General features: G+C 32.2%; 1 protein-coding gene across 1 annotated transcript in view; it reads left to right on the top strand.

The window, feature by feature from the left end:
- Positions 1-23047, top strand: part of LOC123700945 (DE-cadherin) — a 194257-nt gene that overhangs the window by 130677 nt on the left and 40533 nt on the right. Inside the window, exon 2 of the mRNA XM_045648326.1 lies at positions 22786-22868. Within this exon, the coding sequence (XP_045504282.1) occupies positions 22786-22868 (83 nt within the window). The remainder of the gene's footprint in view (positions 1-22785; positions 22869-23047) is intronic.

The raw sequence follows: 23047 nt of genomic DNA, 5'->3' as shown, positions 1-23047 counted from the left end.
AATAATATATGGAATATTCAGAGAATTAAAAAGGATTAGATTTATCTGGAACACTAAAATTTAAATCGAAAGTAAAGAAATATAAACGCAAGCAAATCCGCAGGAAGAAAATTAGTCGTCATACGCAGAATAACAATTCTGCATTTTACGTTTGCAGTTTAATTGATACGCGCATGATTGATACTGGAGTTATCCTTGACATAGTACGTTTTTATTAATCCAGAAATATCATAATATGTATTGCTATGACGTAATTCGAAAAAGGGATAGGTAGTTTTCCTGGAACCCATATATGTATTTGGAAATACAAATTATGCATTGACGGATAATATGTTTTGAAATTCAAAATGTCCAAATTAAAAAGAATACAATATATATTTTACAATGTGAAGTAAAATCAAGAACATGTTAATATCATGTCCTATCCAATTATTCTCATCTGAAAGTTTTTGTTGTATTTACGAGTCCTGACGTATTCCGCACCCCCTATAATATCATAGATGACGTCATAGTATAAGTTAACACAGTATTTTAGCATCTTCATACGCGTCATGAAATACAGAATGTAATACGTGATACTAATTCATCTTAATGACGGTGGCGCCGTGACACAGCCTCCTTTGTGAGATCGAAAATAATGGATTACTGTTAATGCTCATCTCTCGTGACGTCATACTTTGGTATCTAACTGGAGCTCGTTAACTAGTTGGAAAAAACAGATACATTTGAAGGTTTTGTCATTCGTAGTCAACTATGATTTTTTATCTGTTCGATGCTGGACATAGACCTCTTTTAAAGCACTCCACAATTTTTTTTTTGTAATACTTTTTATGTAGACATTTTTTGGATGAAGAAAAATATAAAAGAACAACTGAAAATAAAGGAAAATACAGACTTTATCATTGTGGTAACTTTTGACTTGATCACAAAAAATATTTATTTATTTTTGCTCTGGCACAAAGATTCGCTCACAAGGATTGAAAGCAAGTATCACATATTACTACATTCTTACAATACTCATATTAATACAATACAAGAGCTTTATATACAATAAATCTTATCATCTTATGAAATATCTAAAATTCTATACCAATAAAACGTTTCTTAATCAATAAAATAACATAAAGTTCAACGTATTTCATGTGTACAACATAAATTTATTATCGTTATCAATTATATTTGCATAACATATAAAGATAGGTTATTGATTCATTATCAGCGGGTCATTGACCTCGATGTTTAATTTGAGAGCGCTAGATAAATTTGTATTTGATTTTGATGCCCATATTTACTTGGGACGATTGTAAAACTTATATTGTTTCTTGGAAAATTTGTTACGTATAATTGGATACTATAGAATATTATAATAATAATAATAACTAACTGTTTATTTCGCAATGCACTTACTTATAATAAACTTCTGTTTTGAAAACCATTTTAAATAATATACGACCAGTAAAGCTTCGCAATAAGATTTATGCTATTCCAAACAGACAACCGACAAAACTATTATAACTAAAATAATATTATAAATGTTAAGAAATAACATATTCCGACATAAAACTAGCATCATTCCATTTAATTGAAATAAAACCAGACCATTGTATAATTACGCAAACAGACTTCTGTGGGGACTTATATAATTTTACAGTGCTATAAAATTTTAAAACGACTGGAGGGAACTAAAAAAGGTTTTATTTACGCCAACAAAAGAATAAAAGCATAAAAACGAGAAGGTGGCTATAAATTTCTTGTCATAAAGCTAGAAGTATATCGTATTATTCGTACCTATAGTGTTGATGTAAGGCTGGTGGGAAATTGTCGATCTTTATCGAGAATACTTCGAGAATATTCGATTCGTAACTAACATTTTTGCATAAACCATCCCGGACTCGTTTCGTTGATCTGTCAAAGGTTTTAGGATCAACAGAGATAGCAATTGGAAAAAAATAATTCAACCAGCCTCTGATGGAAACGATTGTTAGCTTCATATTTATTTCAGTTGAGTTATTTATTGATATTGTAATGAGATTATTTTTGTTTGTTTGTACTAAACAAACTGGTTTTAAAGCTAAATTATTTTTCAGTAATATAATCGTGTCATGCTGGTGGTATGCATGCGGATAGTGCCGAGGCTTTTAGTCAAAATCACTGTCAATTTGTTACAAATAATACATAAAGCTCTGTGTAGTGAACTGGTAAAATTTCATAACAGATTTATATAGATCAAACGGTTCAAGTGCACGTGGTAATCTGATCTATGTCCTGAATTCAATTCACGTTCCCCTTTAGGGTCCATCAACAGAAAACAGTTTGTACAAAATCAGAAAATTTCTTGTAGACTACGAGAAAATTTTTTATAGATTTGATCCATATCGTGTGTTATTGTTTGAAATGTTTTAAACGTTACTAAATCTGCAATGTAATTTTAGCGTTATTTTATAGACCTATTATTGCAAACATCGCATCTGTAAAAAACATTAATAGTTAACGATTTAAATGAGCTTATTTGTAAAATGATGATTGATTGATGATGATTTCAATATTAAAAATGAAAGAATAACCATTTCAGTCCGGTTTTTAAAACAATGTTTACCATTCAGTATCAATTCACACATACGTATCTATATTTACACTTGAATCATCGCGGTTCATCGCCTCGTAATCAACGGTAAAATGTTACTTGATAATATTTTATTTACGAAAGTATGTTTTTTTGTCTTTCTTTCACGTTGCAACTTGCAACAGAGGCATGATATGGTATGACATTTGTGTCTGCAGATAGGATGCTAGAGAGTGACACTAGATAGTGGCATAGACTGCTTTGTAATTTCCTTCACTACGTTGGTGAAGCCGCGGTAAAAGCTAGTATTCATACAGGCGATTGGGTTAACCTCTTTCCAGTCACATGACTGGCTCGCAGTGGACTATAAAGGCACGTTTCCGAAGAATGTGCATTGTGCCAAGACTCATTGGACAGCTCCGTTTGATCAATTTGCTGGGTCCATCCCGGTGACGCATCATCGCCTTTTCTAGAACTTTTCAGTGGAAATGTGTTACTATGTCTTTCGATAAATTAGGGTAAAATCGACGTTGAAGGTGTTGTACCAATATGTCATGCTAATGTGCAGCAAAGATGCAGTTTTATTACCTGACCTGTGTAATTATGTCAATAAAGAATTTTATTATTTATTTATTTATTATGTTATTTTTCCGTTTGTAGAACAGAACATCATACAGGAAATCATAATAGATTAAAGTTTGATATTAATATATTTAAACCCTTTTAATTATCGTTCTTATAGCTCTGAATAAATTCTCATGTTGCTAACATCCTAAGTAATTATCCAACACAAATATGAAACATTAACTCCGCTATTATTTCACAGCAAGCAGTTATTTAAAACTAGTTTAAACAAGGAAACGTTTGACGAATGTAACCTACTTTTAATCGTGTAATAATATTTACGTTTCTCATTTGCACCGCATTTGATACAGTTCCGAGAAATCGTGATTCATTCATCCGCCCCGAGAAATTTGGGCAGTCGTAAAAGTAGCCCAAATCATGGGGATTTTATCCGATTGCATCGTTAAAAACAGTTACTTGGTCCTTTGTGAATGAGCTTAAATTAATTTGCAATGCAAATCTACAGTTACTCACGTACCATGGATTTATTATTATATTACGTACTTAAAAGTTGGAGTTATAGTTCATGCTATATAATAATCAATTAGTTATACATGCCAATTGAAACCATAAAAGCCTATTTCTTTTCCAAAAAAGGAACCCTGTCGAACTACACCATTATTATGTCCTGGCAGTGTCACGTTTTCAATAATCCATTAGACATTTTAGACAAGGGTCCGAATTCCGTTGACCTCTAGTCCTTCGAGTCTGATGCATGACCGGGGCGGACCAGATGTTTCTTGTGCTGAGTCACCAACCAGTCCTATGAGCATGCGTATACTGTAGCTTTTAATTTCTCTGGTTTGGTCGTGATTTACTTAAATAAAGTTTTTTCGAAGTTGCTGGAATGTTCTGTAAAAAAGTATATTTTTTGTACCTATGCATAACAAGTCAATGCATTAAAAGTATTAAAAAACTAAGTAATAAAAATTACAGGTTTTCACTAATTTCTTATACTTGTTAATGATACGTTTTCATATCGTCGATATGTTATGAATTATTATTTATATTAACCGCATTCTGGATAAGCGTTTGAGAGGTCATAAATTCAAACGTCAGTATTGTCATAAAAATCCGTGTAAGTCATGTAATTTAATTAAGAACACTGGCCAATATTTTATCACGATAGTTACAAGGATAAACTTGAAGAAAAATAAATAAGAGTGGCAATATCTTACATCAGTATTAACATAACTGGGGTGAAACGCAGCATTCCCGAAGTTGGGCCTTGAATTTGAACTGGTTTGCACGGGTGTTTCGCAAATTCCAGCAAACCAGTTCGGGACGCTCAAATTCCTTATTGAAGTATGTTGATCTAGAAGTTTCTAGCGCTAGTACCATGGCTGACATGTCATTTCATAGTTTGATGGTATGTGAAGTCAATATTTAAGAACGTATATTACAGTATCGAATATATCATAGAAGACGTTACCAAATTCTACTTCAGTATCCAGTCAGCTTTCAATTCGCGATATTCAATCAAAAAGCCGTAACAAAAGAAACGTTCATATCGACGAAGAAACAATAAAACAGGACACTATATTTTAGCTTCTATTCCGCGTACCTATCCAACAAAATATCAGCCACAAACAAAAATAGCAATTCCAAATTTCACGTAGGCATACATCAGACATGCAAAAGGCACAAAAGCCGGGAGATAAAGTGGTCCACGGCAAAGCTATCCAAATCGATTGTACACACGATATTGGTCGAACACCTGACTATCGACAGGTGTGAGCCATCTGCCTTTATTTGGCTTCATTTTTTAGGCTCTTTCCTTTTTATGCGTCTGCTATTGGTCCTATGTGCAGATGGTGCATTCTTAATGCAATCTCGATCGCATTGATTTTATTATAATGCAGCTGATGTTTATTTATTCGTCTGGTCATGTATGAGAAAGTTTTACATTCGTCGTCCAAATATCGTACAGGAAAATCATATCTTTTAAATCTTTTGAAGTCTAATAATAATGGGTCATTTTGGCATATGATTAATATTTTAATTACTTCCTTGAATTATAACTATTTCCAGTATCTATTACAATTACTATCTACTACAGAGGGGAATAATAGTATTTTTTTACTTTGGAGTAGGTATTCTTTACACATTTACATGTGTGTACTTACTATTTAGCTATTTTGTAAAATATTTAACATCAGAGAGATGAAAGATTTATAACGACAAAGGCTCGAGAATTTCACATCACCCAAAATATGTGTATGGAATATTCTGACAAATTTTTAATTTTTCGCGCTCGAAGGACCAACCTAATGTTACAATATCTAATTTTCGTAACATAAAGGTCCCTGTCAAACATCAAAGTTCTTTGTGATAATAATGGGCGATATTAATTAAATTTATGCTAACGAGACAGTCGGATGTCCCAGTTTCCTGCTTGTCAATAATACTTGTACCATTTTGTAGATATAAAGCTTTCTGTATTTTCAAAGTGAAATTTTTCGTGCATAAATTTGTCTTTAAATAGGTGGGTAGCGTTAATGTGAGTGAAACAACATTTTAGCTCGAACTGCTTTTATAATAACTTATTTCACATGCGGAATTATCACTATTGTCAGAGCTATAAGCAGTCTTTTTGTTTTTGCTTTTGAGTTGAAGCATAGTTTAATACTGTTATTTTAAGTTATGAGACAATTTTATTTTTATTATGTTATTTTCATTGAATTATTCTTCACTCTCTATAATCACACAAATTTTGCTACCTACTATAATTTTAATATTATTTATGTCTCAACCATTCATATTTGATACAAAGTCAGTCATCTCGGGTCTAATATATAAATTCATTGTTACAGGTAAGCATGCGTCATCGATGAGACACTGCACAGGAATGCAGTTGTTATTACCGCCGGTCAAGGCAGTACTTCTCCTTTTATGTTGCCAATATTGACCTTATAGGTGGTATAATTTTAACTATAACAAATTTAGCTACTTAATTGTTAATTAGTATAGTGTAGTAGGTAGTAGTAGAAACAACGTTAACGATTAGAATAGGTTTTCTTGTGATATATCCCCGATAGGTATAAAAGGTCATAGAAAAGAAAGTCTGGAATTATTCACATCTTATAATATAAAAATGAATCACAAAATGTGTTGGTAAGCGCATAACTTGAGAACGGCTTAACCGATTTCGTTAATTCTTTTTTTATAATATTCCTTGAAGTTCGAGGATGGTTCTTATGTAGAGAAAACGTGAATATGTACCACGGGCGAAGCCGGGGCGGACCGCTAGTAATTTATAAAAATAAATCTCAAACAAGCTGTAGACCATCATATTGTAGTGAGGTTAACATTCCCGCTAGAGAAAAAAGTCACCTATCAGTTATGACTAATTGCATACCTCATCTTATTGTTCAACAAAGTATAATAAAATACATTTTTTGTATCAATAGCCACGTGCTAAACTATATTAGTATTGTTCAATAGTTGAATACTCCATGATAGCATTGGATGGTCCGATTTACTCTCAGATAGCCTTATTGTCGGACCATTGTCCATCTCCACTGACACGCTTCATCGGCTAAGAACAATACGACTTTAATATGTTAAAACATAACATATTTTAATACCTTTTGATGTTATTTAAATTTTCTCTGATTATTTTCGTGTCGTGTAACTATAAATGGAAGACACAGGCTCCTGAAAAACAGTTCTTACTATGTTAGGAGCCTGGGTCGCTCTAATTTGTAAAATGTTTTAAGTGAAATAAATGATTTATTTATTTATTTAATTATTTAAATTTATATTAAATTTATATTTAATTATACAATTTATATGAAAATTAGGGTATTTATGAAAAATTTAGATTTCATTAAGAAATACAAGAGAAATACTACCAAACTTCACTGCCAAACTGTGTATAAAAAATAAATTAAATATAAACAAGAACAAAAAGGAATAATATAAACGCGCTTAAAGAGTTCATCGTAAATATACAAATCATAAAGCAGAATAAAAGCTTTGATTTGGTACTATCAATAATACTGCATAACATTTTCTAACGGACTCCATCAAATTCATTAACTCTATAGATGGCATTAATCACTCAATAAACATTTTAAGATATTGCATAGCTTCTATCGCGGGCCTTGAGCGCGGGGACCGAATCGAGAAATTCCGTAACGAAAAAACCTCACGCTCCCCACTCCGACGGGCTTGGAGGTGTGGCTTGAAGGCATGCTATGCAATAGCTTTACCGCGGCAGTCCCCGAGTGCCACACGTCTTTTTTTAAATTAAAATTCTTTGAATCCCGTAAAATCAAACAGAATTCAATAATATTTGCGACATTGATGATATTAATAGCCTTGTTAGTCCGAATTCTATTTATCGGAACATAAAATAACAAAATACCAGAGAGTAAACCACATTTATACCGAACTCGTTCCATGTATTGAAATAAACATAATGCAAAATGAAAATAAATGAAAAAATATTAGTGTGCATGTCATCGCAAGGAAAAACGAAATACAACTTTTGATTGCTGAGTAAAAATATTCCGCAATTTCAGAAATGACATTTTGCACAGATATAAATTTTAACGTAGAATATTTAAAGAGTTTTTTTATTTATATTCCGTTGAAAATTTGTTGTGTTTTACTAAAATACTGTTAATTGAATATGACGGTTTATAAAGGCTAAATTTAATTATTTGAACTAGTTGTTCATTTTTAAGATTTGTAGTATGATTCTTGTTTTCAAAATAATTTTCCTTAACGAATCATATTATAACATTATAATCAAGTAGATATTATAATCTGCAAAAGTTAAAAGCACTCATTTGCTGCTTGTGCATGTTTCTGACATACATTATCTACGTTATTTATAATGTCGCAATGCACTCGTTTTATCAAAAAAAATCAACATAAATTGTTTATTAAATCGAGCATTATAAGACAGCTGCAAAATATTTCAAGACTCTAATGACATTTTTAATTGAAATTCAACCTTTGAATGGTTCACATAAACAAAATTTAAGTTAAATTATCAATAGGCGCTAATTATCCATTATTATTTGCATAGCATCTTAGTTCAGAGGTTTCAAATATCAAATGTAAACTACATTAAGCGCAAGACACTATCACAAACTATAACAACAACAAAAAAAGTAGTACTAGCATACCACCCTGAGGGACACCAAGCAATCCCATTACACGAGGATATGTATAAATCATCGGTCAAGATACGTTGCCAACGACCATACAGGAAACTACGAAACCGTTCAATTACCGATAGATCGAAGATAACAAAATCCCTACGTCTACATTGTTAAAGGCGTTACTAAAATCTTAAAGACACGTAGTGATGTGTTTTCGTCATCGGCCACTAATTAAATCTCAAACAACACCGGCGTAACCTGTTTAGTTAAATATAGAAGAATTGTGCATTCAAGTAGTTGCAGCGACATCTGGCAACCTCAAATTACGTTATTTATTGCCTCTTGAAGATCACCTTACAGTGATTATACCATGTGGGAGTAATTTGTATTATAGGTTTGGATTTCGGTTTAAATGTATTAAAATTATTTAGTAATAGCTGTTCCTTTTTTGTCTCCCTTGATCTCGTGTTTACCTTACTATTCACGTGTGGTGTGCCTACGTCGACCTACGTAATGGTGTGAAATTTCTCAATAAAAATCATTATTTTGCTTATTATAAATGTATTGATGATGGAAGTAAGAAAAATGGGATGATGATTATTATCAATATATTCGTTATTGTTTAAAACTTGGTGCAATTTTTTGTATGTACTATCATTTCATCATATAAATATAATAGATCATTTAATATAGTTTTGTGTGATATTTAAATATTAACCAATAAAGGCTCATTCATTACAACATATTAATGATCATAGTTCATTTCATTCAGTGAGTAAGAACTCAACATTGTTTAGTAATCGTAATTAAAATAATATGATAATGTTCATGAACCTTGAAACTTCAAATTTTCTGCAAACAACGTCAGGGTAAATACCAGTGAATATCCAAAAGCACATTTTCAACAAGACGATACAATTGAGCCTTTATACAAACAATTTGACGCTTAACACTCACATTAACGAATGTTTATTTTGTTAAGTGGAAGCTTAGGGATAATTATTGTTATTGTTCGCTCGAAACATGAACACGTGCCTGTAATATTCAAAATTAATATGTCGAGACCGATAAACTTGATGTGTTTTTATTTTCATTAGACGTTGTTAGTCAGATTGATGAATTGGATTTTGTGGCGTTAAATAGAAATGCTAGCACAAGGCTAGCACCATAAAATAATTATTTCCGTGCATTGATACCAGGGGAATTCGGTTTTAGTGATATTTAATTATAGAGATTGCTCAGTTTTATTTTGATTCATTGAATAACTTTGAGTGTCTTGTAATAAAGTTGCTTTTTAAAATTTGCGATGCTCTATTGTAAGATAAAGACTGTCTTACTTTTAAAATAAACAAGAATAGACTTTCTCCAGTCGCAACTAAGTTTATTTTTACCAAGCATGTTTATATACTGACCCCCATCTGGTATTAGCAGTGCATTTTACATCGTATCCGATGCCTGTTTCCAATAAAACAATGATTGACTCTATACTGCCAGAACGTGACCAGAATTTAGCATCCAATTTTATACGCGAGCGTAAAAACTCATGCATTCATAACCCTACTATATTCACACAGAATACCTTATAGCGGTACAATAAATTTTGTATACTGGTGATTTGATTTTGTACTGATATGAGTCTATTTTAGTCTGTGGTGTTTGTCGGGTACATTTCGAATGAGGGCTATGTTTACATACTCTTTCGTTACGTGCTAAATGTGGCGGTGATAAATTCCAGTTGACCGAATTTTATCCTTTTTTAAAATGCTTTTGTGATTTAAATTCTGCTGAATATTTTCACAGCAGCAATCGAAGTATGACAGTTCTAATTTCCGCCGCAATCATTTTATACAGAATTCTTTTGAAATTCACTTCTAAAATGAAATAACTTTTATAGATCTTTGTCAGACCGGAATATAAAGCTGAGTTTCGAATCATTCTACACAAATTTGTATTTGCCTATTCACATTCAAATCAAAATTTTATCAACCGCAGCCTGACGTTAATCCATCGATTTCTCTCGAATTCGATATCAAAGTCTCAAATACTCATAGTCTATTAATTAGTTAGTGTTTATAGTACGGGAGCTAGCAACGTTTAAAAAAAAGTCATTTTAGTATAGTTGGGTTTTTGATATACTGTTTCTCTTGCTATTTCGGTTAGAGTCCGGGCTGTCTGGCTGGCCGCAGTGGTTGCGTTTATTAGTGCGCATCTTATCTGCACAGGAAAATATCCTTAATTTAAAGTCATTTTTTAACGCGTAATTTTTAATCGTTTGCCTTTAGATAGATCCATCAGATATAATTTTTTTATTGCAAGACGTTTTTTTCGTTGTAAAATAGGTGCCATACGCAATTTTTATTTCAAAATAACTAAAATGTCATCGAAATAAGTGAAATTACATCAACATGATTCCGCTTAAAAGGTAAGTAATAACTTTATTATTTATATTATATTATCCTTTTTAGGGTTCCGTAGCCAAAATGGCAAAAACGGAACCCTTATAGTTTCGTCATGTCCGTCTGTCCGTCTGTCCGTCTGTCCGTCTGTCACAGCCGATTTACTCGGAAACTATAAGTACTACAGTGATGAAATTTGATGGGAATATGTGTTGTATGAACCGCTACAAAAATATGACACTAAATAGTAAAAAAAAGAATTGGGGGTGGGGCCCCCCATACATGTAACTGAGGGATGAAATTTTTTTTTTCGATGTACATACCCGTGTGGGGTATCAATGGAAAGGTCTTTTAAAATGATATAAAGTTTTCTAAAAAACATTTTTCTTAAAGTGAACGGTTTTTGAGATATCAGCTCTCAAAGTCGTAAAAAGTATGTCCCCCCCCCTCTATTTTTATAACTACGGGGTATAAAATTCTAAAAAAAATAGAGGTGATGCATGCTAATTAACTCTTTCAACGATTTTTGGTTTGATCAAAGTATCTCTTATAGTTTTTGAGATAGGTTGATTTAACTGTAATTTTGTATAAGTTTATTATATTTGCTGCTACGGAACCCTTTGTGCGCGAGCCCGACTCGCACTTGGCCGGTTTTTTAATACTTATATTGAATAATTAGTAAACTAATATTTTTAATAGATGGTTTCATATTTATTACACTTTTGGGTATAAATATGAATTTGATGATATTTGTATTTTCTAGTGTTTGATTTTACGCGAGTATTATACATTTTGAAATTAAAGACTTGAGAAAATAATACAATGGATAAATCGCGTTTAAAATCCGTTAAAAAGTCTTTAATTTCTTGATGATATTTGGTTTTTATCAAGTTTACATTAACGTCCTATTTGAGGTTCGTTGGGAAAAAGGAGGCGATATGGTAGATTGTTGCAAAAAAACGGTAAATAGTAAAATGAATATTATATATAGTATAAGTAACACAGTGATTACTTATCCTTCACTGGGACTCATGTTGATGGAATTTCACTTATTTCGATGATATTTTAATTATTTTGAAATAAAAATTGCGTCTGGCACCTATTTAACAACGAACAAAACGTCTTGCAATAAAAAATGTATGTCTAATGGATCTATCTAAAGGCAAACGATTAAAAATTACGCGTTAAAAAATGACTTTAAATTAAGGATATTTTCCTGTGCAGATAAGATGCGCACTAATAAACGCAACCACTGCGGCCAGCCAGACAGCCCGGACTGTAACCGAAATAGCAAGAGGAACAGCATATCAAAGAACCAACTATACTAAAATGCTCACTTGTCAACGTTGCTACCTCCTAGAATATTACGTGAGAACGATTTAACAGGTCTACTGGGGATCCATTAAGAGCAAGGATTATCCTAGCCCCTTGCGTGTTACTTATTAACAAGGGTGAACTTTGTGTTTACCTAATCCTGATTTATAATTATTGGCAAATTGCGTAATACAAGGTAACTATTGTTGGGAGTGTTAATGGAATTTTTGAAGAGATTATAATCGAGATTTGATCGGTAGACATAATCGTATTAAATTGAGGATAAAAATGAGAAAAATTATAGGCTTAAAACAAATCGTTTTATGATTCCTATCAAAATATAAGTTAAGGTTCATCAAAATTCAAAACTCCATGGTAGGTACGTACCTACGTGCTTTGCACGTGCAAGGCATGAATGAAGTATGACATAAGTTAGTCCAGAAATAAAATAAAAACCGTTCATTTAATGAAACATTAAAAGCTCACTTACACTACACCAAATTGGTCACAACTTATTGAAATATTTAACATTGTAACAAATTCAAATTACGTTTTCATTCCACATAGAGCGCTAATTAAACCAATTATTAACTTTCCGAGCTATCTAAATTTAAAATGTTATAACAAACTCTACCTTATATAGTTGCAATTACAGTTAATTAAGTATCACACATGTAGGATGCAGGTTCAGAAGCTTTAATTAAAACTACTGGGATAGCGTTTTCGTGTGTCCATTTTGTTTTCATTACCATTAAACAGTGTTCGATTTATCTTCGTTATTCCGTAATGGTCTGTGTTCGACTCATTATGGAGCTAATATTGAGTTGCAGTTGGAAAAATCTTAACGAAATAATGCTCTTTTAAAAACATTTTCTCTCTAATGTTTGTTGTTTCTTCTTTAGCAGAAGTAAGTTTGATTGTATAAGTATAATACGACTACCGACTACGTAGTACGTACTTATGGAAGGTTTGTATTTAAAATAAATCATTTTCTGTTAAGTGGCTTTCAAATTAGTTCGTTTCGACAAGAATGCCTACACTAGACACAAGGTACTTATAAGAAATATTTTTATTAGTTTTAAATTTATAATTATTAAATATTACTTTTCAGTTTTATTTATCAAATATTATCTTATTTTTGATTTAATGCAAGTATTTACTTTTATGTACCTACAGAAAAATATTGTAAGACTGTTGGATCAGCTCCTTACAATTAATTTTAAATTTGAAAACTTCATTACTATTCGTAGCTCATCCCACCCTATATTAAAAATACATCTCAATATAGGAGTGGGACGTTAATAAATATACAATAATCCTGCTATATTCAGAAAATTATCATAAAAGACGTCGAACACTTAAAATTCCGATTGTACTAAACGCCATTAGCTTAACACAAATCTCTGTCAAACTTATGTCAGTGGAATTTATGAAGTCATTTATTAATGGCCGTAAAGGTTCATAAATTATTCCTTATTAGCTGTTACGTTAGCTTTGGCTTGCTCCTTGAGCGATTTGTCGATGGGTTGTAAATTGTTGGGAGTTTTATTGCTACAAGGCAAATAAAAGTCGAGTTTACAAATGTATTGTCTGGTATGAGAAGGTTCTTAGACATTGGGTTATTTTATACTGCATATTCAACGTTTTTAGGTAGATCTGTGGTAAGATTGTATCGGCAATCAATTTTTTTTAAGAATTATGATAATTAGGTATATCCTGCCCGCGACCACATCTGAAATTTAGGTTATGTTTTATTATGAATTCAAGGCCCTCGTTCATTTATTTCGTTAAGCCAAATTGATACCCTTTTCAATTCTTTAAGACTTAGTCATCTTTCTTTTGACCCTTTTTATACCTTGATTTCATTAGGCACAGCGTTAATGCATTTACCACTTGCGAAAGATATGCTTTCCTTCAAGAAGTTTGATTTGTTTTTAGGCCCGTGATTTTTTCAGGAAGTTTCAAAAATTTTTTTTTGAAAAATGCGTGGCCGAACTCATGCGATATATCATTGCTCTGCGGAAGTTGGTAACTACATCTATGGCGAAAAGACGCGGGTTCGAATCCCACCTCATAATCTAATTTTCGATTCTTTATTTCATATATTAATAAGCATTTTAATGCTACAAATAAAAAAACAATTGTTATATAAACCAAATGTTGTCTTACATCTGAATCCTACCTGCGTTTAAGATACATTCCCAATGATGATTCACACAAACACACACTGATAATTTCAAAGTGATAATACATTGACACACACGCACATTCACACAAAACACTTTCCCTCGCAAACAGCGACCCGTGACCATCGGTGCGGTGAACTGGGACGTCCATGGGAACAAGGGAAGTGTGGTAACACTTAAATGATTACCTTTTTTATATTCACGGACTCAGGAATCGAAATTGTTTTATATTAACACACGCATTTTTATATCTTCAATTGGTATTTGTTTTCAAAATATCTCTTGGTATGAAATTATTTTCTATTGTTTGTTAGATATTATGAATAAATAATATTAGTGTAAACATAAGTTTCTACTGTTAGTTGCAATACTTTCTTTATGTTAACAACATAACTAACATCTCTATATAATTACCCATATAAATACGGGAAATAATATAGAGATGTTAAAGCCACGTACTCTAGTGGTTTTGATTGAAATCTCTTTAAATAAAACGTTATCACGTTTTATGTTGCAACCGTTCCTTATCTCAGACATAACAAACGCACGCAACTGTTACACAATTAAAATGCCTTATAAAACAATATTAACATTTACTTCGCTGTGGGTTGATAAATCTTTCCAAGTCTTTCCCCGACTGCGACAAATTAATTAGGCCTATGAAGAAACCGCTTTTACCAATCCTAAAACAATTTATCTTAAGGTACGCTATTTGAGCTTTTTGTACCCGATGATTGTCTCGCGAATTCTTTTTGTAAGATTTGTAAATAAAAGGAAAGATAAATATTTGTGTTTAGTAAAACATTTCTGAGATAAAGCTACAGCGACAGCTGTTTACAACTATTGAAACAGGGCAAAAAAGATATTTGAGCACCAAGGAATTAAAATCAATAATTAGTTTTATTCATAAACTATGTTATGAATTTAATATGTCACCGCCAAAGTTTTCGATAACAAAATATATGCCTGCTTAATCCTAAATAATCTCTGACAGGCCACTCTTCACTGTATTTTAAATATTCAATGTTATTCGTGGCTGTAAAAACAGTATGGAATTTCTGCATATTTAAATATGAAACGTTTGATGAAGTTCATAAGCTTTCAGCGGAATAAAATGGTAGATATCAATAATAACAATAATTAATCTCTTAAGTTTGGCGCCAATTCCTTTGATAAAATAGTAAACAGGCGATATTAAAAACGTAACTCATAGCGATTGTGAATAAACTAGTCACCTTTGCCGTAAAATTGACAAGAAATCCAATAAGGCACTACGCAACGTGACTCCAACTAGCGCGTAATATTATCACTACATGCGTTCATTAACCTGCTACATTTCGCCAAATCCACACATCTAAAATCAACCCTATTCTTTAACATTAGAGTCTATATTTCTTTGAATAAAGCTAGCCATAAAAACCTTTATTTCTCAAGGTAATTATCTCGCACGTTCCTACTTTAATCATACGTCTCGCGTGTAGAATGTTTTGTTTATTGCCGAAAGTTCTGAATGTCTTTAACGTGGACATTTTTAAGATGAGTGAAATTTTGATGACTTTTTTATAAGACATTCGCTTTTGCGATGATATCACTATCATATCATTATAGAGATTAAAGAATATGTCCACCTTCTCTTGATTCAGCCGCCTCTATTAATAATGTCTAAAGCACACACTACACAGCTTTACTGTTTTATAATATCCAGTAATTATCTTAACGTCATATAACTTAACACCTACAGTGTTATGACCAAAACAACAAAAGTTTAATGCGTTTACCATACGCTTCTCTAAAAATCGGTAACATAAAGTTAATGTTAAACCAAATTTAAACCTCAAAAAACGAAGCACCTAAGTCCTCAAGAAACGCTGTTAATCCAAGCTTTTTATTTAAACCGACGATAATTTCAAAGTGAGTAAATTCTAAATGAAAATTAGGTCTTGACCCCCTAAGAAATTGGTACAGTGTTCGGAGCACCTAGCTACTTTTGCTTCAATTAATTTAAGGCTTAATTAAAATACGCTGTATTAACAAGAGAAAGGGTAAATGAGACAACGTTTGTCTTTCTCTTAATCGGATGAGTTTGTGCTGAAAACTTTTTGCATACTAAATAAACACGACACAATACAATCTAGTTAGTGATGATGTAAATGTATGTTGATTCTTGCGCTTACTTTCGTTTTTCGTGCACTATAATTGTCTTTGTTCTTCATAGTGCTTATAATAATTTGTTTCTGGAAACTTCTTCGAATGAGTTAATTGGCCCGGTTTGGGTGTATAAAGTAAGGGTAATTTACATGTTCACAGCGATACGGTCTTTGTATTTGGTTAGTTTCTAAATTAAAATGTATGACTGCAATTTCTAGAAATTCATAATAATATGCATGCGTTTTGCAATTTTGCAATTTAACTAGTGTTTATTGCGAGCGTTTCTCCGGGTTTTACTTATATTCAGAGGATATTCATAGATAAGAAACTTTATTAAAATAATTATAATATCCACGCTAAGTGTTGCATTTTAGAAGCAAGTTAGTGAACTCTATGGAAAAAAACGGTAATATAATTTATGACATTTAATATACAGTTAACATGTATGATGTGAACATTTATTTTATTACCATCAAAAATAAAATAAATGTACCCTCTTAAGTCCTTCTCCTTGACCGCCTCCTTGGTACAGTGGTTGACGCGTGAGCGTAGAACCGAGGGGTCCTGGGTTTGATTCCCGGTGGAGACGAAGAAAAAAAAAAGGTCTCGGTCTGGTAGGACACAGAAGGCTGATCACCTACTTGTCCCTAAAGAAAAATCGATCAGTGAAACAGATGTATGCATAAAATGCATCTGCCCCTTACCCCTTCGGGGACATGGGACTTCACTTTCTTAAGTCCTACATTATCCAAATATGCCTCAAATCTTCATTATCCTACTCCTACATTACCAAAATGGTTGTCTACCAGGTAGACAACCATTTTCAAAATAGTTATATACCCATAATTGCATAAAAATTATTAAGCTTCAATTGAAAGATGAAAGTTCCATATCACCTCTGAATCCAGCAGTAGCTTCCTCTGAAGCTTACTGATCTCTATCAGTAGCAGATTGTAACAAATCTCATTTTCGTAGAGAATTTTGTAAGGAAATTGCATCCATTGAGCTGACCTTTTGACCGTGTGAAATATGTTTCTATGCACAATATCAAAGGAAATAAAGTCAAATCCTGCAAATCCAAGTGTTGTTATTCTACGTATGAGACATTTACTTAAATTTCCTTATTTTGATGCTTCTCTCTTGTATTGTATTCTTTTGCAATGTTTAAGTAATAAAACTGTTTTACCAGGCGTTAATTGTCCTAAAAAAAGACCTCCTTATTCTAAAACCAGTATTTTTTTATTAAGATAATTTTTACGAATCAATAAAGTGATTTTTTTTTTTCCAAGTTTCAAGATAGGTACCTTAACTTTCAAATACAAGGTGAATCGTCGAACACTTTTCCAGCATTATATTCTATTTAGGTAACTAGTCAATATGTCGTAATATTTAATAACAAAAAATGATAAACATGCAAACAACCAGAAATATGCTCTAAACAAAACGTTTTGCCTACACATCTTATTAAAAATATCTCATTATATACGCACCAAACAGTCCTGATGCAAAATCAATGATGGGATAGCAGTGGGCGTTATCTTTGTGATACGAGACGTCTTCAACTTTGCCCTTATCATGTTTAACATTACGGTACCTTTTTATAAGGGAAGTGCAAGTTAGATATCTATGTAAACCCTTTTGCATATCATATTATCATATCAACGATTATCTTCGCAGCACTTTACACTTTACAGCGAGCAAGCATGGTCATGGAAAAACTGTTCGATGCGATGTTCTAATAGAAAAAAATACTGTTTGAAGAATCGGAATAATGTAATGAATAAATTGCAAATCTGTTTTATCTATACTAATATTATAAAACTGAAGAATTTGTTTTTTGTTTGAACGCGCTTATCTCAGGAACTACTAGTCCGATTTGAAAAAAACTTTCGGTGTTAGCCCATTTATTGAGGAAGGCTATTACGCTAAGACCAACCGCGAAGGGCAGCTAGTATATTATAAATATAAAAGTCTTTGATTTCTCAATTCATTTGTACTATTTCCATCATCAAAAAAAATACTTAAGTACCACTGAAAATTAACGTAGGTACAATAAAAAAATACAAGTCCATTTCGCGTTAAACGCTCTAACCTCCCAAAATAAAGTCACAAAGTATTTTTATCAACAGTTTCGCTTTATTTTTCGACCGAAGTGTCAAGAGTGTTGACACAATAGATGAGTGCCTGTCGATTTCAAGCGACCCTTCATTAAAGTGGCCCTTTGATTGTACCGCCATTTTTACGTGTTAACGATTAATTTTTTGGTAAAATTTATATTTAATACAGAGGAAATGTTTCGTAAAACTGTAAAATATGAAATACATAAATATATTGGAAATAGCTCCAAATACTGAAAACTTCAATTGTACAAAGTGTATAATCCTTCCTAAGGTTGCCTATAGCCAATAATATGAAAACATTTTTAACCTACAGAACCCTTAAAACGAATTTGTTTAGCACGATTGTTATTATCATATTTATCTTAAACTAGCGGTCCGCCCCGGCTTCGCCCGTGGTACATATTTTGCAATAAAAAGTAGCCTATGTTCTTTCTCAGGGTCTAAAAATTGTCTGTGCCAAATTTCATCAAAATCGGTCCAGTAGTTTATGAGCCTATTCATTACAATCAAACAAACAAACAAACAAAGTTTTCCTCTTTATAATATAAGTGTAGATAGCAAAATATGAGTTAGCAGTAATAACTTTTTCTTTTCATATCACATTTAAAGAAACAAATACACGGTCTCAAACGTTCTCATAGGCCATCGACATCCACCCACACTTGAATATTCAAATTAGTCTACACCCAGCCCTTTCCGAAAGAAGCCTAACAAAAGAACTGGGGAAAAAGCTAGGTTTCGTAAACGCTTTGTCTGCCAATATCGGTTTTATTACACACACATATGACATACTTCTCGACGTTTGTATGGCCCGTAATTTGATATGGATCCGTGAAGTGGCCAGTGAAATTGACGTCGAATGTCTGTGCCTCTTTGTTGCTACAAATAAATGTGTTTGCGTTCCTGTATCAAGTTTTTCTAGATCTATACATACGTGAAGAGGTGATAAAGTATAATTCATAGCAAAAGTGTCAGAACTAAAACAAATTTAATTTGGACGACATGGAAGGCACAAGCTTTAAATTAAAAAAGACGTGTGGCACTCGGGGACTGCCGCGGTGAAGCTATTGCATGCCTATGCCTTCAAGCCACACCTCCGTGCCCGTCGGAGTTGGGAGCGTGAGGTTTTTCGTTACGGAATTTCTGGATTCGGTCCCCGCGCTCAAGGCCCGCGATAGAAGCTATGTTATAGCTTAAAAACAATTATCAAAATAGGTTCAACCAGACGAAACTTTTGAGGTAATAAACTCAAAAAATAATGACAATAATTAAGATATGCTTCACCTTTTTTGAAGTTGGATGAAAATAATGAAAAAGAAAACATTAAAACAATTACATAAGCTTAATATTTCACGCTATATGTCTTAACACACACGCTGAAAGCAAAACATTGACTTCGTAATTGTTCTCGGGGGTATAATATATTCGAGATTGAACTTTAAGTAACATTTAAGGAACTCTTTGCATTAATTACCAACGTAATTTCTTCTATAAGCATATTAATTCTTTCGATATTTACATTTTTCTTTAAACGTTAGAACGTATGTAAATATGTATTAATTTAATTATGAAATTACGACGGATCTTATCGATACTAGTATAGTATTATAATATTATCTGTGATAAAAGTATTAAAAACAATAAACAACCTTGCGTGCTCGGTATCTGGATACTGGCCAGTAAGAATTATTGTGAAAAAAAATTCTTCCACATTTTTTTATTTAATTTTATTCAGCGTTCCACGTTCAAATATAAAGACCGCGAAAAATGCCGCGAAAGAAAAATTCTGTAGTGTGCTTTTGTTTATTTTGATATTCGACGAAACATTAATAAATGTAATTTATATCTAATAAAAAGTAATGCAACATTTTTCGGAAAGATTTATTCGTTTTCGTTGCTGTAAATAAAAGTTTATTGTCAGGATTATCGAATAAATTTAAAAACACATTATGTTTTAGATTCGAGGAACAGAAATCGGATAACCGTTTCTTTGATTAAAAATCTATTAATATCGATAATGGAATACAAAATACAATAACGCAGCGGAACATGGAGGCCCTTTGTGTTTGAACTTTCAATTTAAGATTGTGGAGCAATGTAAGGCTTATAGATCAAAGCCGTTTTCTACCTTTGAGTGTGCTTACGCGTAACTATATTCTAATACATTAATGCAATATTATATTAAGTACTCAATTTTGCTCGTCAATTCTAATTTCTATTATATTACGCGTGTATTAAGATAATATTGGTTAATTGAGTTTTTTACGCCTCCCCTTTGTTATACGTGTGAAAATATCAAAAAAGGGATTTCTAAGTCAAAATGATGGCTATTAGTTCTTTTACAATTTAAAGAAATGAAACACGCGTCATCCCACATTTTGCGCAAGGTTCTATAGGCTAGTTAACCAATTGTATTTCCATTATATCACAATATTGTCTTAACAAGAAAATCCTACAATTATACACATTTACAAATTCGTCAAAAAGGCACCATTGCTCCAGATGTAAACATATCTCATATTTCATATATGACATTTATTATACAATGGATCGACGATAGATGAATTATTGTGCCTTCAGTAAACGAAGCAATAGGATCATTTGATTGCGTTGGAAACGGATATGGGACACCTATATCCAATATTCGGTTGTATTGTTTGGTGTGACGTCACAGAATGTCTCTTCTATTTTTGTGAAGAGATTGGCTGTTTATACACATAGTTATAAATAACAATCGATGAAAAAGTAGGTACTTACCTAGTTAGTTATATTTAATGATAAGTAAATTTGAATTCGTTTATTTGTATTAATTTATAGTATAAGAAGGAAATTAAATTTTAAGTCAGTCTTAATTAATATTTAACTTAACGGTATTTATAAGCTAATGTCCTGATAGAAATCTCACAATATCCAGACAAATGTAAACATTTCCTCAACCGTTTATATAATTTAACACATCATTAAAACTATTAATCAATTGTTTAAACTTTTTATATCAAAGCTATTGTATTTATTTGTTTGTCCCTGTTTTCGGCACGAGTCAAACTAGTGCAGTTCGCGAAAGTTATTTCGTTCCCTTATTCATGCATTTTAACACTGAAAAAAACTATCTGCTATATGAACGAAAACAAATAGAAATATACGCATTTTTTATGAATTATGGCAAATATTATGAACAAAACAACGAATTAGCTGTCTTTAAAAATATTTCGAAACAGTAAAGATTCTGACAAAATCGTAGGTTAGATAGCTACACATTATATAATAGATATGTAACATTTAACAAAATTTGCATAAGCTACATTCTTAGCTTAACTAAATTCACAAGCATAGAACACATTAAACGCTCTAAAATAATAACAGCATTACAAAGATAAAATGCCAAAAATTCATATCGCTATACGTATACCAATAAATACGGAGATATTCAGAACATTTGTACAGTGAAATTTCGCCAGTCGTTCCACTGTAAAGTCTATTACAATTCTAGCACGAATTAGGCTACACATTCTACACATACCTTGGCTCGTTAAATATTGTTATTGTTATCCCGTAAATTACATTTACGTTATCAAGAATAGAGTGCGAGGTACACGGGTTAATGTGGAATACCTTTATAGGTATAACTTCTAGCTGGCTTGTATAAATTAACTAATCTAATATATATAAATCTCGTGTCACAATGTTTGTCCTCAATGGACTCCTAAACCACTTAACCGATTATAATAAAATTCGCACACCATGTGCAGTTCGATCCAACTTGAGAGATAGGATAGTTTAAATCTCAAATCGTTTTAGAGAAAGCGGGTGAAGCCGCGGGCGGTAAGCTAGTAATTCATAAATCTTTGTGATAGTACCAAATTTTTTATGATAGGAAATTCTTAACAAACGTTTGTGTGAAATATACAAACACAAACTTTTCTAAATTGCCTTTTTCGTTTAAAAGTAAAAATAATTTTATAGTTTGAAACTAGCGCAAAAAAGTATTTAAACGTTTGAATATAAATTAAATAAGTATTCGACCCTTCTGTCCTATTAAACTTATCTAGTTAAGTGTAGCTTTTTGACTTGAGATAAATTGCGGAACGGAGTTAAAATTGCAGTGGCCTTGTTGTGGCCTGTTTGAGACTTGCTCGAACTCTATGAGATAAACAAGTTTCATCGGTTTCATTTATTTAATTTAATTTTATCATAAGTTGAATCGTTAGAACAGTCATATTGTAAGCTTTCTTCATGAAATGTTTGGTCGAAGAAAAGTTATGCTCCTGGTTGGTTTCAAAATTTAAAAAAAATACTCATATAAATTTTTTTTGTCTACAGTCAGAGACCATCCATCACACCACGTGACGAGGTTACGGCACTCGCGACATCTGGACGGGTACCTGCCATTGCACACGTCGGCCGTAAGTAACCCTGATTCAATCCATCAAAATCTAATTCATCATCAACATTTACCATACAATCCCTATTTCGATTAGCCCTCGAAGCTTTTTCCCTTTAGATTTCATCTTGATTTTGGCTTATTTTTAATCTATTCGTATAGTAATTGCATGGGTCGTATGTTCAATTACACGCATACTTA

Source organism: Colias croceus, chromosome 20, assembly GCF_905220415.1.
Source record: "Colias croceus chromosome 20, ilColCroc2.1".
Classification (NCBI taxonomy): Eukaryota; Metazoa; Arthropoda; class Insecta; order Lepidoptera; family Pieridae; genus Colias; species Colias croceus.
This window is presented reverse-complemented; position numbering and strand designations above follow the sequence as displayed.